We start from the raw sequence: 17,911 nt of genomic DNA, 5'->3' as shown, positions 1-17,911 counted from the left end.
CTGATGCAGCATGTAATCTGCAAAGTAGCTAGTAACTACAAATATCAAATACATGTAATGGAGTTAAAAAGGTACAATATTTGCCTCTGAAATGTGGTGGAGTAGAACTGTAAATTACCTCAAAAGTACTTCAAGCTTGCAATTAAACAGCAATTGAGTAAATGTATTTAGTTACTTTCTATCACTGCCCTTTACAGTCTAAAGTCAGGATTATGATTAATCATTCACTTGTACAGAATAAGTATAAAGTAGCAGAAAATGGAAATAGGTAAGTGCAAGTACCTCAAAATTGCACTTAAGTACAGTACTTAAGTAGATGTACTTGAGTCCAGTCCATCACTACGTAAAAGTATACTTCCAGTATAAAACTAGTTCACGGTAAAGTTTCAGTACAACATTTGATGTAAACTAGCTGTGTTTTCAAAGTTTACTTTTATAATCTAAAACGTAGTACCAAAAAGTATTATAGTAGTACACTTGTAAGTAGACTACTAGTACATTCATATTAGTGTACTTAATAGATAAAGTAGACTTGAGAAATATACTTGTGTGTACTTAAGTTTACTTGATAAAATACACTTTTCAGTTTGCTCTTTTTTTAGGGTTGTTGGGAAAATAAAAATATTTCAACACACACGAACAAAACATAATATTTTTCCCTTTATTTTAATAAAACATAATTATAGTTGCAGGAACATCTTCAGATACAAAAAAACAGATATTTTTAAACAACATTCATGCACAGTCATCCTCTCAAGTACACACACACACACACACACACACACACACACACACACAGACACACACAGACCTTCAGTGAAACCAAATACGCCCGCAGCAACCTGAGATAACAGTGTTATCTAGCACACACTCGCACAGCCCCACAGAACCACCCCATTGTTTTTACTATTGCAACAGTGTTTGCAGAGCAGCCGTCAGTCTGGGGCTGCTTCATTCATAAATAACCCCGTTAATAGTAGGTCACCAGTGTTTATGTGCCATGGAGGGAAATAACGTGTCCAAAGTAAGAAAACTGTACAGTGAAGACGTAATAAAGGATAAGCTACATTCACTAATACATGAATCATTCTATGGTACATGAGTTAATACAAATATATCAGGAGTTACAGTAACAGACACTGGATGAGAGTTTGTATATGTGGCAAAGTTTCAGTCAGACTCCATGTTGTCTCCACTGACTGTACTGGGAAGTACTAACAGCACATGGAGGCAGCATCGTGTACGCATCCTCATTTTGTGTTAATCCTGTGAATAAAACAAAAAAACATTAACATGATGTATGACTGATATAATGTTTAATGATTATCAGCATAAGTGCAATGCAACTAAAAACGGCTTGCAGGCTTCCACAGCTATGAAATCTGATCCGGTGTATCACACAGTGCCACTAGATGGTGCCATTTAGCCTGTAAGAAAGCTAAATCTGTCCCGTGGAGGCATCATGAAAGTTTGCTCTGGTAACTGAACCTGGGCTGCAGTCAATTCATCTTTTTTAACTTAGTACGGTTCCTAACTGAGTGTATCTAACACCTTGTATTAAAATGCGATCATGTTATGAAGAGAGGAATAACTTAATGTCTTAAATATGCCGAATTTACAAGAGGGGACAGATAATTAAGAATTTATCACATATATTGTTTTACTAAGTTTTTAAAGTCTCCCCGAGCTCAACAACCCACAAAAATCCAGGGTTTTTAAAGGGAGTCTGGGGATGATTTATACCTGGTATAAAGGCAAAGGCAAGAATGGATCGTTTTTATTCGGATACAGATGAATTTTTAAAACCAGGTGTAAATGGGGTGTAAGTGGCATCAGTGATAACGATGAGTTCGAGACTAATCAGACTTTCCAGCTTCTAATTAAAAAAAGTACAATTAAACGCAGACTTTACGTCTTAATTACGTCTTGCAAATTCATCTACGCCAGGGTTCCCCAGGGGTCTAAGTCAAGGCCCTAAACAGTTGGTAATAAATGTTTATCTGGAAGTAAAGGACAGTGTTTCTTCCCATTAAAACAAAATGTTGATTACTCCACACTGACCTTCAAAGCTCTGTGTCTTCAATGGCCTCTGGTTCATCTATCGTTTCCAGGCGTCTCTTGCAGGCGTCCAGAAGTTTCTTCCTGGGGCCCAGAGGAATATGGATGCTGGTGAGGTCCTGATCTGAACACAGCAGCAGAGCCTGCAAGTCGATCTTCTCCCTCCTGAAGATCTGCATGAACTCACTGAGGCTCTGAGAGGCCAGGAAGGTCTCCAGAGGACTGTTCTCTGGCTCCAAGTCCTGATCCAGACCAACATCCGTCTCCTCCCAGGGCAGCTCCTGGAGGTTTCTTTCCTGCAGGCTCAACGCGCTGCCAATACTGTCCTCATCGAAGCTGGGCGAGCGTCGAGGCAGACGTCCTCGTAGACGAACGTTCGGCGCCCTACCCACGGGTTCACTCCCTGCTACGCTCCCTTCATCCCTCGCCCCGATCCCAAACATGCCTCCACTCATATAGTTCCTCCTGAACACCATGGTGCCGAGCCCAGGTCGCGTGAACAGGGAATCACGTCCGGAGTCGGCGCTGATCTCAGAGTACGCAGCCTCGTGGAGGCCCGGGTCGCTCATGGCACGGGAGACGGTGTCGGCGTCGTCGTCATTGTCGGGGTGGAACATGTCGCGGATGTTGAGGCGCGACCGCTCCCTGGGGTTGGCGTACGTGCCCTGTTTGAGGAACATGACGTCGTTGCCAAGCTGAAGGCCGGACAGCGAGCGCACGCTTTTCCTCCCGTCCTCGTAGATCTTAAAGGTTCCATCGACCTGCTTCTTCTTCTCCAACTTCTTCTGGATCTTGGCCTTGCCCTTGGCTGTGGAATGCAGCGTGGCCTGAGAGGGAAGCAAAGACAATAAGGATTTAAAAAGACTGCAAACCTCCATGTAGATCACTGCAGCTTAAATTCAAAGAGTAACCACCTGTGAGTATGGCATGTTGGAGGTGACGGTGTTGAACTTGCGGCTCAGCGTGCTGCCGCTGGTGTAGCTAGAAAAGCTAATAGCGTCCAAGTTGTCTAAAGCCGCCGACTCCTTCATGAACCTCCTCTCCATTCGTTCATGGTGCTTCTTCTGGAGCTTCTCGCAATCTTTGATCCGGCGCTCTGCGGCGCGGAACGCCCGGTCCTTCAGTTTGCTGACCAGCTTCGGGTTGAGGGTGATCTGCTTGGCGGCGATGGAGTCCAGGTAGCGAACGCAGTCCATGTGGCCCTTGGTGGCGGCCATGTCCAGCGGCGTGTGGTAGTCGTTGTCCAGACACCACACGTTGGCACCGAAAGCCACCAGGAAGGACAGGCAGTTGTGGTGGCCGTTGGCAGCTGCCAGGTGGAGCGGCGTGTTGCCCCAGATGTCACACTTGTCCGGGTCACCTCTGCAAGACAGAAGAGACGAGAAGCCATGTTGAATCACAGCAGTATTTTTACTTAAATGATTTCTGCTGTTTATCTAAAAGAAACATTTTGCCTGATATAAAACATTACTAATGATCATTTTTCAAAGTTTAAGGCAGCGTTTGGTTCATTTGTTTCACCTCACGAACACAGGACTGTAATCTCAGACCGTTGTTCTTGTTCACGTGAAACCAAAAGTAAACGGCGAGTTTCTTTAAACCTCACCAAGTAGTTTTGTTACCTACACAGAGATCTGGTACAGTGCAGACTTAACCCAGGTTCACTGAGAAACTCAAGCTCACTTTGCTGATCCTCTTACACTACAGACTGAAGATGGGAAGTAAGATGACTCACATGACCTGCAATTATGTCACTACATCTCCTGTACAGAGAGGCTCGTAGCATGTTGAACTTACTTAAGTTAGGTAATGTAACAGTGTAACATCGGATCATTTGTATCCACTATAGGAAACCTTGACACAGCAGCTATTCAAATGTGTTGGTCCGACAAAACAAGGCATCTAAAGACACAACTGTGGACATTTTTCACAATTCTTTGACCTTTAACCAATTCTCAATCAATTTAAAAATGTGCTTCTTTTGGCTCTGAATCTGCTAAGTAACTAGTTACTACAGTTATCAAATAAATGTAGTGGTATAAAAGTATAGTTACCTCCTAAGTGTGGTGGAGTGGAAGTATAAAGTAACAGAAAATTAAATTACTGAAGAAAGTACAAATACCTCCAAATTGTAATTTACTACTTAGTAATTTACTTAAAGATTGATTGACAAATTATGATGACAATCATTACTTGTAGCCTAAAAATGTACCGTGAATAGTCCTTTAGAAGTACTCAGAAGTCATACTTGAGTAAAAGTAAATTATATGTATTACTACTGGAATCTACTTTGGCTCTGACGGAGCATGTAATCTGCAAAGTAACTAGTAACTAAAGTCATCAGATAAATGTAGTGTTTGCAGAGTAAAACTACAGTATTTACCTCCAAAATGTAGTTGAGTGGTCATTTCCCACTCTTGTAAAATGGCAGTAATATTACTTGTCACAGTTACATCCCTTTATTACTGTGACGTCATTAAAGAACTACCCATAATGCTGTGCAAGCAACAACAGTTCGAGTTTGTCTCTTGGTGACATATTGATTACAGTTCACTGACACACATGCAGCGTGTCGACTCTTCCTCGCTTCATATATAAACATGTCTGCTCAGTGTTTGTATTGACCTGAGGCCCCTCCCCTTCCCGCTCTCTCTCCGCCCTCATGGCTCAGCCCTGATGAATAATTGAAGCGCTGCAGGTTAAACATGACAGAGGTGACTCTGCATTATTTATCCCACACACCAAGTCTTTTTCTCCGCAGACACCCAGAGACACGGTCACCACACACCGCCGGGTCGCCAGCCTCATCATCATGAACCCTGATTTCAGAGCCGCGCTGCACGCTGGCAGAGCGGGCAGATATCTCAGGTGATGTCAGAGCAGATAGTATGAGGTTTATTTTTAAGTTCAGAGTCATATTTTACTTTTATGTCTGTCAGCTGAAAGGGCAGTGGAGCAGATCATATTCTAAAATGAGATGCATCAGCGTAGTAACACAGAGGACGAGTCGCACTGAACCATCTCTGATAGTAACTCGACCGTCTGCAGCTCTGCCAGGAGCTCTGACTCAGGGACGACACACTAAACTCAAACAAACACATGTTTACCTCCTGTATCTTCCTTATACAGGAAGGACAACATCGTTTCTTCGGTACCAGGTGAAATGTGCCCGGAGCCTGAGTATAAACACTCTAGTTCCCACGGCCGGGTTAACCTCTGAAGGGGCCTCCTAACAAAAACGGGCTTGTTGAGCCGTAACAGAGCACACAGCAGGCTGCATGACAAGCTTTGTTATGTGCTCATAGACCCAGAAACTAACCAGTGGTGATGGAATATCATCCCGCTTGTAGCCGTGATAACAGTGTGGCGCTGGACATGTAAATGTAGGTCTGTCGGTTAATCCACTTTGATCCAGACTGAAATATCCCAACAAGCGCCGGCTGATTTTACCTCTAGCACCATCAACAAGTCAAACATTCATTTTCGTCCTTTACTTTTGTTTCCGACCAAAAATACTTGAAAAATCCAAATTTTTGCATGCTAACATGCTAAACTAAGACACCGAACATGGTAAACATTCTGCCTGCTGAACCGTTTTAAATTAATTACTTCAAATCAGTAATCTGATTACATCATCTATTGATCTAGCATCAGAAAATCATTTAAAATCAGAAAAATCACAAAATTACTGAGGACAACTTTCCTAAAATACTATTCATATGGTTGACTTTCAGTTTTACCAGAGTCATATTTTAGCATGATAACTCAACTATGACAGAAAATGTATTTAAGTACAACTACACTGAAGAGAGCGTACAATGTGAGCACAATATCATATTAAATGATGGAGACCTGAAAGCTTTTGTTCTCAATCATTTCCCTTTATCTGCCAAAGTTACTTTTTTTGTTGTTAATTTCACGTCAGAGATTTTTATATTTCTTGATTTCTATGAGCTACAAAACAAAACAGTTATGTATTTTCATGCACTAATCAGCAAGATTTGATGACAGTGAGTCAGCTGGTTGTTTGGTCACTCTGAAAGCGCACACACACACACACACACACACACACACACACACACACACACACACACACACACACACACAGTCCTGATGAAGCACATTAGCTGATTTAGTTAAATGTTAAACTTGTTAAACTTAAACTTCAAGGACTTTAGCACCACATTTTTCATATGCCCCCTCTTCAAGACAGAGCATTAATATCAGGTAATAATGATGAAGATCTCTTTAAGCTGATATTGTGCCAAATTCAGTCCAGCTGTGCACGTACCTAAAGTTGGTGTATTTACTTATGACAGCGAACGAAAAGTCGATTAATTGTTGAATCGATTGAAAGAAAGTTAATCACCAAATACTTTGATGATGAATTGATCGTTTTAGTAACTTTTCACACAAATGTGTCAAACATTGTTCTGGTTCCAGCTTCTTAAATGTGAAGATTTGCTGCTTTTCTTTGACATTTATGACAGCAAATGAAGAGTCTTTGGGTTTTGGACTGTTGGTTGGACAAAAGAAGCAATTTGAAGACGTCACTTTGGGCTCTGAGAAACTGTGATGATCACTTCATTGACTACTCCGGAAAATAAGAGACAAATTAACCAATAATGAAGATAAACCCAAGTTGCAGCCCTGGTTTACTTATATTTGACTACTTATATCATAGTTTTTGATCATGACTACTTTGGCGACTCGAGGAGTTTGTCTTATTTTGTTAAATAAATAAAAAGGTTTAGCAGGAAAATATTTGCAGCACTTATAATCAAAAAGAAAAGAAAATCAGAAAAGTTGTTCAAAGAAAAATGAACATTTTCTGTTAAATCGATCTAAAAGCTTCTCTACTTCTGTCCTTTACCTCCTGCTGTGAGCTCTGACCTGCAGCTCAGCTTCAGTCATCGTCGTTCGCCTCATAGTCGCTCTGCACTGAGTCCTGCAGGGTCGCTCTGATGAAGAAGACGCCCTATCCATCACTGTGACCTTTCCTGTGTCTGCAGTCGCTCCGGCATCAAACCCAACTGCCTCCTCTTTACTGCTCGCCTTATAAACCTGCCAGCAGCAGCATGACGGACCGGGACAGTAAATATTATCCTGCGTGAGAGGCTGCTGCTCCCAAACCTTCGACAAAAGACTCTCTGATACATCAGCCACAGCTAATCTCACAGAATATAGACTTACACCTGAACCCTCCTTTAATTGTCTCAGTTTTCACTCATATCTGAAGCCTGTGAGCTGACAGTCGGTTTCTGTTCAGACGTTTCAGTAATCGATCGGTATAAAAAACGTCTCAGATCAGATTAAAACCTTTCACCTGCACTCACCTGCTATGTAACGGATTAGCCTGAGCCACATTAAATATAAAGTCATCATGCTTCAGATGCATCAACACACACACTCTCTCTCTCTGCTCCTTATAGAGTGTGAGTGTGTGTTTATGTCTCACATGTTTGATGTCCGGCTGCAGTGACCTTTCTCTGTAATCAGGCTGTTAAAATGTACAGAGCTCCATCTGCAGCTGCACTGATTACATTAGTGACGGAGGCCGGAGCGTGTGTGGCCCCATGTTTTTAGATTCAGGCTGATGTGAGCCGGCACATGAAGAGTTTCCATTTCTGTAAATACATTTTTTATGTTAACTATCTGACAGCAAAATGGGAACTGAACTAGGGCTGCAGCTAATTAATTAATTTATTAGTTGTTTGGTCTATAAAATGTCAGAAAAAAATGGGGAAAAAGTCGATCAGTGTTTTCCTCGAGCCCAACATGACGTCCTCAAATGTCTTGTTTTGCCCACAACCCGAAGATATTCAGTTTACCGTCATACAGGAGGAATGAAACCAGAAAATATTCACATTTAAGAAGCTGCGATCAGAGAATTAACCAATTAATTAACTATCAGAATAGCTGGCAATTAATTTAATAGAGAATTTAGCCTTAAAAAGACAATTATGGGATAAAAAGGCCAAACTCTGATATAAAAAAGTATAAATTATGTGAAAAAAGTCATTATTATGGGATTAAAAGAACAGTTGTGGGATTTTAAAACAAAATGAAGTGATAACATGTCTAAATTATGTGAAAAAGACATAATTAAGAGATAAAAGGACAAAATCATGTGATAAAAAAACTAAATTATGAGATTGAAAACGTAGACTTTATGGGGTACATTTTACTCTTCATCTCATTATTATGATTTACCAGGGTAATATATTTTTTCCACCGAGCTTCCACAGATTTATGAGTGAAATAAGAAAACACGCTGACAGCATGTCCAGTGAACTGTCCCTGAAAGAAAATAACATCAGGAGAGAATAAATAAATCTCCCTGGCTGACAGGAGGTCTCTGAGGACACAGGTCCGTTACTTTACCCTCTCTGACAAAACAAAGTTAAACTCTGCTCCTGGACCAGTGGATCAGTACCCGGCTCCTGGTCCCTGCTCCTCGGACTCACCCTCTGCTCACGATGAGCCGCAGCGCCTCCAGGTTGCCGTGGTACGCGGCCCACAGGGTCGGTGTCATCCCATCCTCGTCTGGGGCGTTCAGCTCCTTCCGTGTGGCCTCCTTCAGCACGTCCAGGTAGCCGTCCCGGGCCGCCCGGTGGTACCGGTCGTTCATGGCGGCGCCCTGCGCTCACTCTGGGGTCGGTTCCATGGAGGTTCTGGACGGTTCTGTCCCGTTTTCTGGACCACGGTCAGCCCGGGACTCGGCGTGTCCGGTGCGGACAGACTGACAGGCTGGTTACTAAGGAGACGAGCACGAGGCGTGCTGTTGTCAGGTAGAGGCGGGGCTACAAGCAGCGGACCCAGTGGCGGATTTAAGAAATGTGGGGCCCAAGGCAAAGGCAGGCATGGGGCCCTCTGAAATGAGAAGACAACACACAAACAACAGGTCAATTATACAGATACATTTTAACAGAATACACATGTATTATGTGTTTTACCTGTTGTCCCTCTCTTCCTGTCCCTTTTTCATGTTGTCTCTCTCCCTCATTCTGAAAACAAACACACACAAAACACAGTATAAGGCTCTTACCCAGTGGTGAAGGGTAAGTATATTTACTCAAGTGCTGACTAGACATATTAGGATTCCATGCAACTTCAATTTTGTCTGCTCCGCTGTATCTCAGAGACAAATACTGCACTTTCTACTCCACTACTGTACATCATTTACGTTGCTGGTTACATATTTCAAACCCTTCCTGCCCAGTGAAAACCATGTACCCTCAAAATGATGATTTAATGCTAATATTTGTGATAAACTGAAAGAGTCTTCCTTTGTGGGGTGACTTCTTAAGCTTGTACCGACTTCCTGTTTTCAAAATAAAAATGTGGGATATTTAAAGCAGAGATACTGTGTTTAAAGCTATTGAGCTAAGATGCTAATATTTACATATAGCCTAAAAATTAATAAAAAATTATGAACAGATATAAAATGTAAAAACAAGAGGCGTACCTCATGCAGCCAGTGTAGTTACATGATCCCACACTGATTTTGAGTCAATTGATCACATGACCTGGAAGCTATTGAGCTAAAATGCTAATATTTACATACAAAAAATAGAATAGAAAAGAATGTGTATGCAAAAAAGTAAATAAAAAACTCTCATCATGTATGTCAACTCTTAATGTACATTGACATTGACTTATGTACAGTATTTATGTCTATATGGGACCTCCCTATGCCTGTTTCCATCAGAGTGTCACCAACATGATGGCAGAATAACCAGCAAGATTTTCCTTAGCATTTTCAGTACAACACCAACAAGTGTTACTTCTTACATTTTATTCATTGTTTTGTTTGTGGTGGTTTTATTTATTATTTATTTATTTAGAATATTTCAAAGCACAGCTGTAGCTAAATGTTTCATTAAATGCCACAAGAGGGAGACAAAAGTTCAGTACTTAGCTGTTGTCCTATTTTTTTGTTCACATTCCAGATCCAGTGTAGTTACAATAGAATAGAATAGAATGGAGTTGACAAAAGCACTTCAATAACAATCTTTGTGTGCAAACAGTTTTTGTGATGCTGCTACAACTACTAATGATTCAGTATCCTGTTGTTTGATTTGCACAACTGGCTTTCAACCAGAATCATTGCACTTCCTCCTCTCTCAAGATAACTGATTTGGTATTAACTGATAAAACTTTGGTATTAACTCTTTGGTATAAACCCTTATTGATCGCTAGAACATCTCCCATTTCATTTATCTATTCATGATTTATTAACTCATTTATTTTAACATTATTTGGGATATTATACATTTTTCCTTTGCCTTGATGTTTTCAAATACAAATGTTTACATGAAAACAAAGTGAGTCAAACAAAATGTGTCAGAAAATGAAAAAGAGAAGAAGAACAGATGAGAACAGAACAGAACAGAGGGCAGTGTAGTATCTGAGTACATGTGGACTATTGGACTGAGATCATCTGTAATAAAACACAACATAATGAAAGACAATATTGTAAACAGAGTCCAGTGCTGTGAGGGACAATACAGGCAGAAGACAGCAGCATGTGGACAGTGGAATATAATAGAAGACAGTAGAGTTAAGTAATGTGGACTATTGTGCCAGAGTGTGAAAAAAAGGCCTGTAGAGTAGATTAGATCAGGTAGACGTCACTGACTCTGTTCCGGGTGTGAGCTGATTCTTCAGATGATTGACCAGCAGCCACAGGTGAGTCGATCAATTTCTTATCAAAAGGCCAGGAGACAGATCATGTACGTCGATGTGAATTTTTCATTCATGAAATCGCTTTATTTTTATCCCCAAACACTCAATTAAGAGTTATTTAATGCTTGATAAAAAAGGCATGAGGGTGGAAAATAGGGCAAACTGAAACTTCATCTGATTCTTTGATTATTGTATTGTGCCTACTTCTAAAAATATAAAAGTACAGACACATTTCTCAGGAGCCATCAGCTGTAGAAACACTTTATTTAATCTAACAGGCCATTACAGTGCTGATATGTTCCTCGAGCCAGATAATCGATGTGTGTAAGCAGCATGTTTGATGATGTTATGAAACAGTGATTGATTTATCTTCACCTGACTTCACTTCACATCAGTCTGATGGGCTGCAGCCGTGCATGAACTCACAGAAAGGAATCAGCCACTAAACAAATACGTGATTTACACAGCGGAGCTCTGCTGGCTGCAGTTTCACTCCTGTGGTATCTGACTTTTGACTGCTCATTGTCTCGTCTTTTCACGAAGATTGCGATGGTTTAATTAATTTCAGTTCGTCTAATAAATCTCAGGCTTCTCCTGATGTGTTTTGTCAGTGGTGCATCACAAAAATGATGGTCTTAATAATGTGTCTGCCTTTATCTGATCTATGGCTTTATTTGATCAGCTGCTGTCTGAAGCAGACAGATGGGAGTTGTTTAGTCTCTCATCTTCAGCAGCTGTAAAACCAGATTACAAACTACACACTCCACTCACTGTTTGGTCATGGACAGCCCAGTTGCCTGACTAAAATGTTGGCATTTTAGCCCACTGAGCAAAAATATATCCAAAAACGTCTTTTCGACATCTTTGCCGACGTTGAAGAGATGTCAAGTGGAAAGCCAGAGTGAAAGTTTTTCTTCTTTACGTCTATTTTTGACCTCTTTTCAACGTTGGCTAGTGATGTCCAGGTGACATCCTTACACGGTTCAACATAAAAGTTTTTACACTGTAATTTTAGACATCTGTTCAACTTCAGTCACAGACGTCTAAAGAGTCCATGCAGCAAAACCTACAGGAAGGATTTGAAGCACTGGTTTTAACCTCTATAGTCTAATTTTTTTTTTTACCATGTTTTGATTATCCAACCTTTATCAAGTAGGCTAAATCTGACAAATAGCTCACCTGGTAAAGTACAGCAAATGGGCTAAAACATGCAAAAACATTGTAATGACCCTTTAACTACTAAATACACTCCACAGCTCACATTTAAGGGCGTGTCTGCAACTCCTTATCTACAGATCACATACGCTGTGCATTAATAAAATCTTTTTGCATACTTCGAAGTTGCTTTACATGATTAACTTTTTCATTCAACCTTTAAATCTCCAGGAATCATCGAGGGTACGCCCTCAAGTTTAATGATGTCAAGAGTTCATTTAAAACAGAGTAAACAGAATGAATGGAAAACCCTCAGATTTCTAATACAATTCAACATGTTTCACAAAAGTTAAAGCTGTGATGTGAGGTGTTTGAATCATGCAAAAACCTCCCGTACATTCATTCACATCAGAGTGAAACTCAGCTGTGGCAGGTTATCAGCTTTGACTGAGCCACTGGCTGCTACTCGAGGCACTGCAGTGATAAGAGTGAGGTGAAGTTCATAATCAGTTCCTGGTGTCGACTGTACGCAAACAGTGACGCAGAGCCCGGCTGATAAACCCTTCCAAAGTAAAATAACCTCGCTGACTTTTAGAAAAACACTCAGCTGAAGTGTGACAGAGACTCTGCTCGGGTTGTCTGAGGCCGTGAAGGAAACCTCGCTCGTTCAGGTGAAGGTTCAAGTGGCTTGACAGGGAAAAACAGGTGAGCATGAAAAGTAAACACGATCCCTGTCGCTTTTCCTATGAAAGGTGTGTCGTTATTAATGCTCTGGATCGTGGCCACACCTACGCCAGCGTTGGAAGGCGGCTCAAGAGGAATACCAGCTCCTTTCATGCCTTCACATGTTGAGAGTAAAGCCTGACAACTAGATGGAAGAGATTAAAAGAAGACGGAGGGGGAAATAAACTAAAGAGAGATTTTAGAAGAAGAAGAAGAAGGACTACAAATATGAATTCAGATCCTGGAGTCACAGAGCTGGACTCTCCCAGCAATGAGCCAGTCCAGAGCTCGGACCAACAGGAGCCGGAGTTTGACCCTCTGCTGGTCTGGGCCCCCAGCGGCAGGCGGCTGATCTCAGGTCTGCTGGGTCTGAACGTGGTGCTGCTGGGAGCCGCTCTGGTGGCCGGAGAGGCTTTTAACCCCGAGGGCCTGAAGCACCACGAGCCCCAGGTGTTCATGCTGCTGCTGCTGGGGGCCAGTCTGGTGTGGCTCCTGTGGTACCTGCTGTGGGCCAGGAGACAGCCCGACATCTGTCCACACAAAGACCACCACGCCGGGGGAATCACTGTCACCGGTGAGCTCCAGAGTTTCATCGTTATGACAGAATATAAGTTCTGGATCTTGTAATGAAGTCTGTTTCCTCTCTGCAGTGGTGCTGATGCTTTTCGCTGCCTTCAGTCTGCTGCTGTACATCTGCAGGATCGGTTATCTGATCAGTATGAGGGAGTGTAAGCCGGCTGCTAAAGTGCTCTCTCCATTCATCGAGGCTCCTTTCCTCGCTCTGCAGGTAAAGATATTTATATCTCTTCTTTTTTCTGCTTCACAAGAAAAAAAAAGATTGAAAAAGTGCAAAGATTTGAATAAAATGATAAAAGAATGAGAGCAGAATCTGCAGAAAAAGGTAACTGTTGCCATTTTTTAAGTTGGTCAATACAGTTTATCTAAACCCAGAATTTATACAATCAGCCCTTAAATCTCAGGATAGTATCTTAACTCAAAGGCCTACTTTTAATTGCATCTTATGGTTATCATCATCATCAAGTCTAAATCTAACAACTTGTTTAATTTACTGCCTCAAATTTCTAGAAGACATGCAAGTTTTAGTTTCTTCTCGTTTCATTATGTTTGTCTGTTACCTTTGGGTCCAAATAAAGTAACCTGAACCTGAATACAGTTTAATTTATTCAAACTGTGCAGGCTGGCAGACATGTTATAAAGAAGAATTGAGGGATTTGTGAGATGTAAAATCAACGCTTCTGTTCTCGACAGGATGCAAACCAAAAATGCAAACAAACAAAAGACCTCTGGCTCATTGTTTGCATGTCTCCTTCACACTTCATTCCAATGAAGCACTTGAGCACCAGATTGCATTATTAAAAGAATCATCTTAATATATTAATCTTTAATTTCTTACATATCTGTCCTTAAGGCTATGTTATTATTCCCTTTTGAATATGAGCTTTGTTTTCCCCTTGCAGACATATTTACTGTGGGCTCACTCCAAAGACTGCATCCACAGACACAAGATAATGACCAGGTGCATCTCTCTATACTGTATATTCTACTGTCTTTGTTTTTATGTCTTTACCTTCATACTTGAATCTGTTTATATTTGCACGTTGTGTTCGATGCAGGTCCGGCCTGATGTTGATCCTCTCTGCTGACCTGCTGCTGTGGCTGAACGCAGTGACCGAGGACACCATCCACGCAGAGATGGAGTTAGAAAAAGAAGACAAGCTCGATTTTAGCAACACTAAATCATCTGAAGCAGACGTCTCTGATTTAACAGGTAGTTAAAGATATATTATGTAACATTCCTGCATTGAAATGTCTGGAAACGATGAGACCTTTTTATTCATTTTGTTGAGTTGTGTAAATACATTATCCCATATGTTTCCAACAGTGTTCAAACCAGAGAAATACAAGTTTACTCAGGTTAACGATGCGTTTCATTTGCTCGCCTGTCTCTATATCTTTCAGGAGAGAGAGGAAGGAAGTTGGCAAACATGAATAAACTTATCGTGTAAAAACTTTCACGCAATCGTTCACGTTTAATAGTGTTACTCAAATGAAAAGGTATTCATCCCAAACAGCCAGATTACTTTACTTGACAGTTTCAGGTTGATAAACAGGAATGAAGATAAATCCAGTTTTAAATCCCAAAGTTAAAAAGTAGCTGTGAGCTCTCCTCCCTTCCATAAACAGCTCCGGTGTGACTCCAGGTGTTTGTTGCTCCAGAAGGTCCGATGTGACTGCAGGTGTTTATTCTTCCAGAAGGTCCCATGTGACTGTGGGTTGTTTATTATTCCAGAAGGTCCCATGTGACTGTGGGTTGTTTATTATTCCAGAAGGTCCCATGTAACTGTGGGTTGTTTATTCCTCCAGAAGGTCCCATGTAACTGTGGGGTGTTTATTATTCCAGAAGGTCCCATGTGACTGTGGGTTGTTTATTATTCCAGAAGGTCCCATGTAACTGTGGGTTGTTTATTCCTCCAGAAGGTCCCATGTAACTGTGGGGTGTTTATTATTCCAGAAGGTCCCATGTGACTGTGGGTTGTTTATTATTCCAGAAGGTCCCATGTAACTGTGGGTTGTTTATTCCTCCAGAAGGTCCCATGTAACTGTGGGTTGTTTATTCCTCCAGAAGGTCCCATGTAACTGTGGGTTGTTTATTCCTCCAGAAGGTCCAATGTAACTGTGGGGTGTTTTTTCCTCCAGAAGGTCCCATGTGACTGTGGGTGTTTATCCCTCCAGAAGGTCCAATGTGACTTTGGGTGTTTATCCCTCCAGAAGGTCCGGTGTGACTCCCAAAAATCCGTCCTGGTGGCAGACTTAATTGTAGAGTGAAAGTGATGTTTCTAGGGAACCAATCTACATGCAGATGGTGCCATCATACTGTGACCTCAGTTTTTATTTCAGAATGATAAGTTAAAGCAAAACATTTGGTAAGTCTGTTTCTCCATGCCTGCTTCCAGGAGTTGCCAACTCGACCTTCTGTCAGTGCAGTGCGAGTGCAGCCTGCCTCACCTTCAGGAAAGCCGTCGAAGTCCTTTACCCCTTCAACATGGAGTACTACCTGATGGCCGGCTGCATGATCTACGTGATGTGGAAGAACGTGGGCCGCAGGATGAGTCCAGATCACCACCACGTCACTCAGAAGCTGACCCTTCATATCGTCTATGAAGGTGGGATCCTATTCGGCCTCGTGTCCGGCGCCCTCGTCCTCGTCGCAGGAGTGACCGTCTTCATCCTCTACCAGGTGTGGGTGGGTCAGAAGCAGCGTCGCCTCACCGCCTTCCTCATATTCTACGGCTACCACTTAGGCGTCATGCCTGTCATGTCTCTCTGCTGCCTGGCGGGGATGCTGGTCCACAGGCTGGAGAGGAGGGCGAAAGAAGGAGGACACAACCCGACTCGTAGCCTGGATGTGCTCCTCCTGGTCGCCGCAGCTCTGGGCCAGCTCGCCCTGTCCTACTTTTCCCTGGTGGCGGCCCTCGCCGTGGGGACCGAGGGGCCCCTGGGGAGCCTCGACCTGTCCTACTCCCTCCTCAGCCTGCTGGAGCTCATCCTCCAGAACATCTTCATCATCGAGGGCCTCCACAGACACCCCAATCTCCTCGCCAAGAAGAAGGAGAAGCGGCGGAGCAGCATTTTCAAGGTAAACGCCAACAACTGCATTTCACCGGTGTTTTGTAAACTTGCAGTCATGAATAGGTTTTGTTTTGCCCCACAGCCGAAGAAAAAGGTCACTGCGCCGATACAAGAGGAGAGGAAGACGGATATATCACTGCTGCAGGGGAACACACCAGCTGCTGGTCAAGAGCATGATGGGAAAAAACCCTGGACCAAACGAGCGACAAAAGAGATCTGTGCTTTCCTGATCCTCTCCAACGTCATGGTAATGTCACGTTTGCAGAGAAACACTCTCCTTCATTGTTTCTGCATTTATAAAACACATCCATGTGTCCTCTCCCTGCAGCTGTGGGTCATCCCCGCATTCGGAGTCCACCCTCAGTTTGAGAACGGCCTCGGGAAGCAGTTTTTTGGCTTCTCCGCCTGGTTTGTTCTGGTGAACCTGGGCCAGCCGCTCAGTGTTTTCTACAGGATGCACTCAGTGGGAGCTTTGATGGAGCTGCTCATCACCGCATGACGGGAAACACGGGCTACATGACTGTTAACATAGAGAAAACAACATGATACACTTTTATGAATTATTTGGTTATATGTTTTGTTGTGGCTGCTTTTCGTGGTTTGAGCTCTTTAGTTCATATTCAAGGACTTCTTAAAGCTACAGCATGCAGATGTGTGATAATTGTGTTCATACGACTTTGTGTTTGTCTCTTTCCTGTTTCTACGTGACAAAAGCTGCATTCCACATACTTGTTTACCTTTGTGCATACTGCAGCTGACCTCACAAAGTACATACTGTCAAGCTGTCATCTGTCTGTGCTCAGTCGATGTAACGTGTCATCCGCTGTGCAAAGGATTGTGGGTCAGAATAGCCAGAAAAGCACGCTGGCTTGCAGGCTGCAAAAATGCAACCAGATGCTGTAATACATCCTGCTGTTTTGGGCATACTGCATTTGACATACTGTGTACTGGGACAGTCTAAATGTCTTTCTGGCATACTAAATGACTTGGTACTATGGGTACTGGAACACAGGCCGTGTCCCCGTGCACAAAGTCAGCCTTTCTCCCAGTTTGGTGTGAAAGATTATGACTAGTTAAAAAGATGGGAAACAAAACTACAACATTTCAATATGTAAAAAAATAATGCTGAAAGTAAAATAAAAAGTATTTATTATAATTTTTTTAGGTGGTAATTGATTCCAAACCTGATCACTACCAAATTAACAGCCCTTAAAATGTTTAAAATGCTGCAATAATCTGTTTATAAACTATCTCTTACAATAAACTCAGGGTCTGAAATGCAATAATCTAAACTCAGTACTCAAGTACTGTACTTAAGTACAGTTTTGAGGTACTGGTACTTTACTTGAGTATCTCCATGTTCTGTTACTTTATACTTCTACTCAACTACATTTCTGTGAGTGAATATTGTACTTTTTGCCCACTACATTTATTTAATAACTTTAGTAACTACTTATTTTGCAGGTACATGCTGCATCAGCAAAGAAACTGGATAAAAAAAAATTTATAGAATCCAAAAATGGCTGAATATCAGTTATATCTTTAATGTACTTTTACCTGTACTTTTAATAATAAAGTATATTCAGTGTCAGATGCTTTACGACTTCTACTCATCTACTAATTGTATGGGTGACTT

The 17,911-nt window shown here is 42.0% G+C and overlaps 2 protein-coding genes across 5 annotated transcripts; one reads left to right on the top strand and one right to left on the bottom strand.

The window, feature by feature from the left end:
* Positions 1-647: 647 nt before the first annotated feature.
* LOC311250142 (pre-mRNA splicing regulator USH1G-like) lies at positions 648-8,825 on the bottom strand. 4 transcript variants are annotated; one of them, XM_084341714.1, is made up of 5 exons: positions 7,395-7,551; positions 6,932-7,019; positions 2,973-3,420; positions 2,062-2,885; positions 648-1,266 (listed from the first exon to the last, which is right to left on the bottom strand). In XM_084341714.1, the coding sequence occupies exons 1-4, from the start codon at positions 7,441-7,443 to the stop codon at positions 2,064-2,066; spliced, it is 1,407 nt and encodes a 468-aa protein (XP_084197840.1). In that variant the 5' UTR covers positions 7,444-7,551; the 3' UTR covers positions 648-1,266; positions 2,062-2,063. The 4 variants fall into 4 exon arrangements, with proteins under 4 accessions (XP_084197840.1, XP_084197841.1, XP_084197839.1 ...); XM_084341715.1 differs by having other exon boundaries at positions 6,932-7,122; positions 7,395-7,477; XM_084341713.1 differs by lacking the exons at positions 6,932-7,019; positions 7,395-7,551 and adding an exon at positions 8,526-8,825.
* A 4,027-nt stretch (positions 8,826-12,852) lies between these two features.
* LOC311250178 (proton channel OTOP3-like) lies at positions 12,853-16,774 on the top strand (the record flags this gene model as incomplete). Its single annotated transcript, XM_084341753.1, has 7 exons — positions 12,853-13,198; positions 13,275-13,411; positions 14,103-14,161; positions 14,259-14,413; positions 15,600-16,282; positions 16,358-16,522; positions 16,604-16,774. 7 exons carry the CDS (start codon positions 12,853-12,855, stop codon positions 16,772-16,774), a joined length of 1,716 nt encoding a protein of 571 aa, XP_084197879.1.
* Positions 16,775-17,911: the final 1,137 nt, after the last annotated feature.

This window comes from Pagrus pagrus, assembly GCF_965226575.1.
Source record: "Pagrus pagrus genome assembly, chromosome: 21".
Lineage (NCBI taxonomy): Eukaryota > Metazoa > Chordata > Actinopteri > Spariformes > Sparidae > Pagrus > Pagrus pagrus.
Note: the sequence above shows the minus strand (reverse complement) of the source record. Positions and strands in the feature narration are given on the sequence as shown.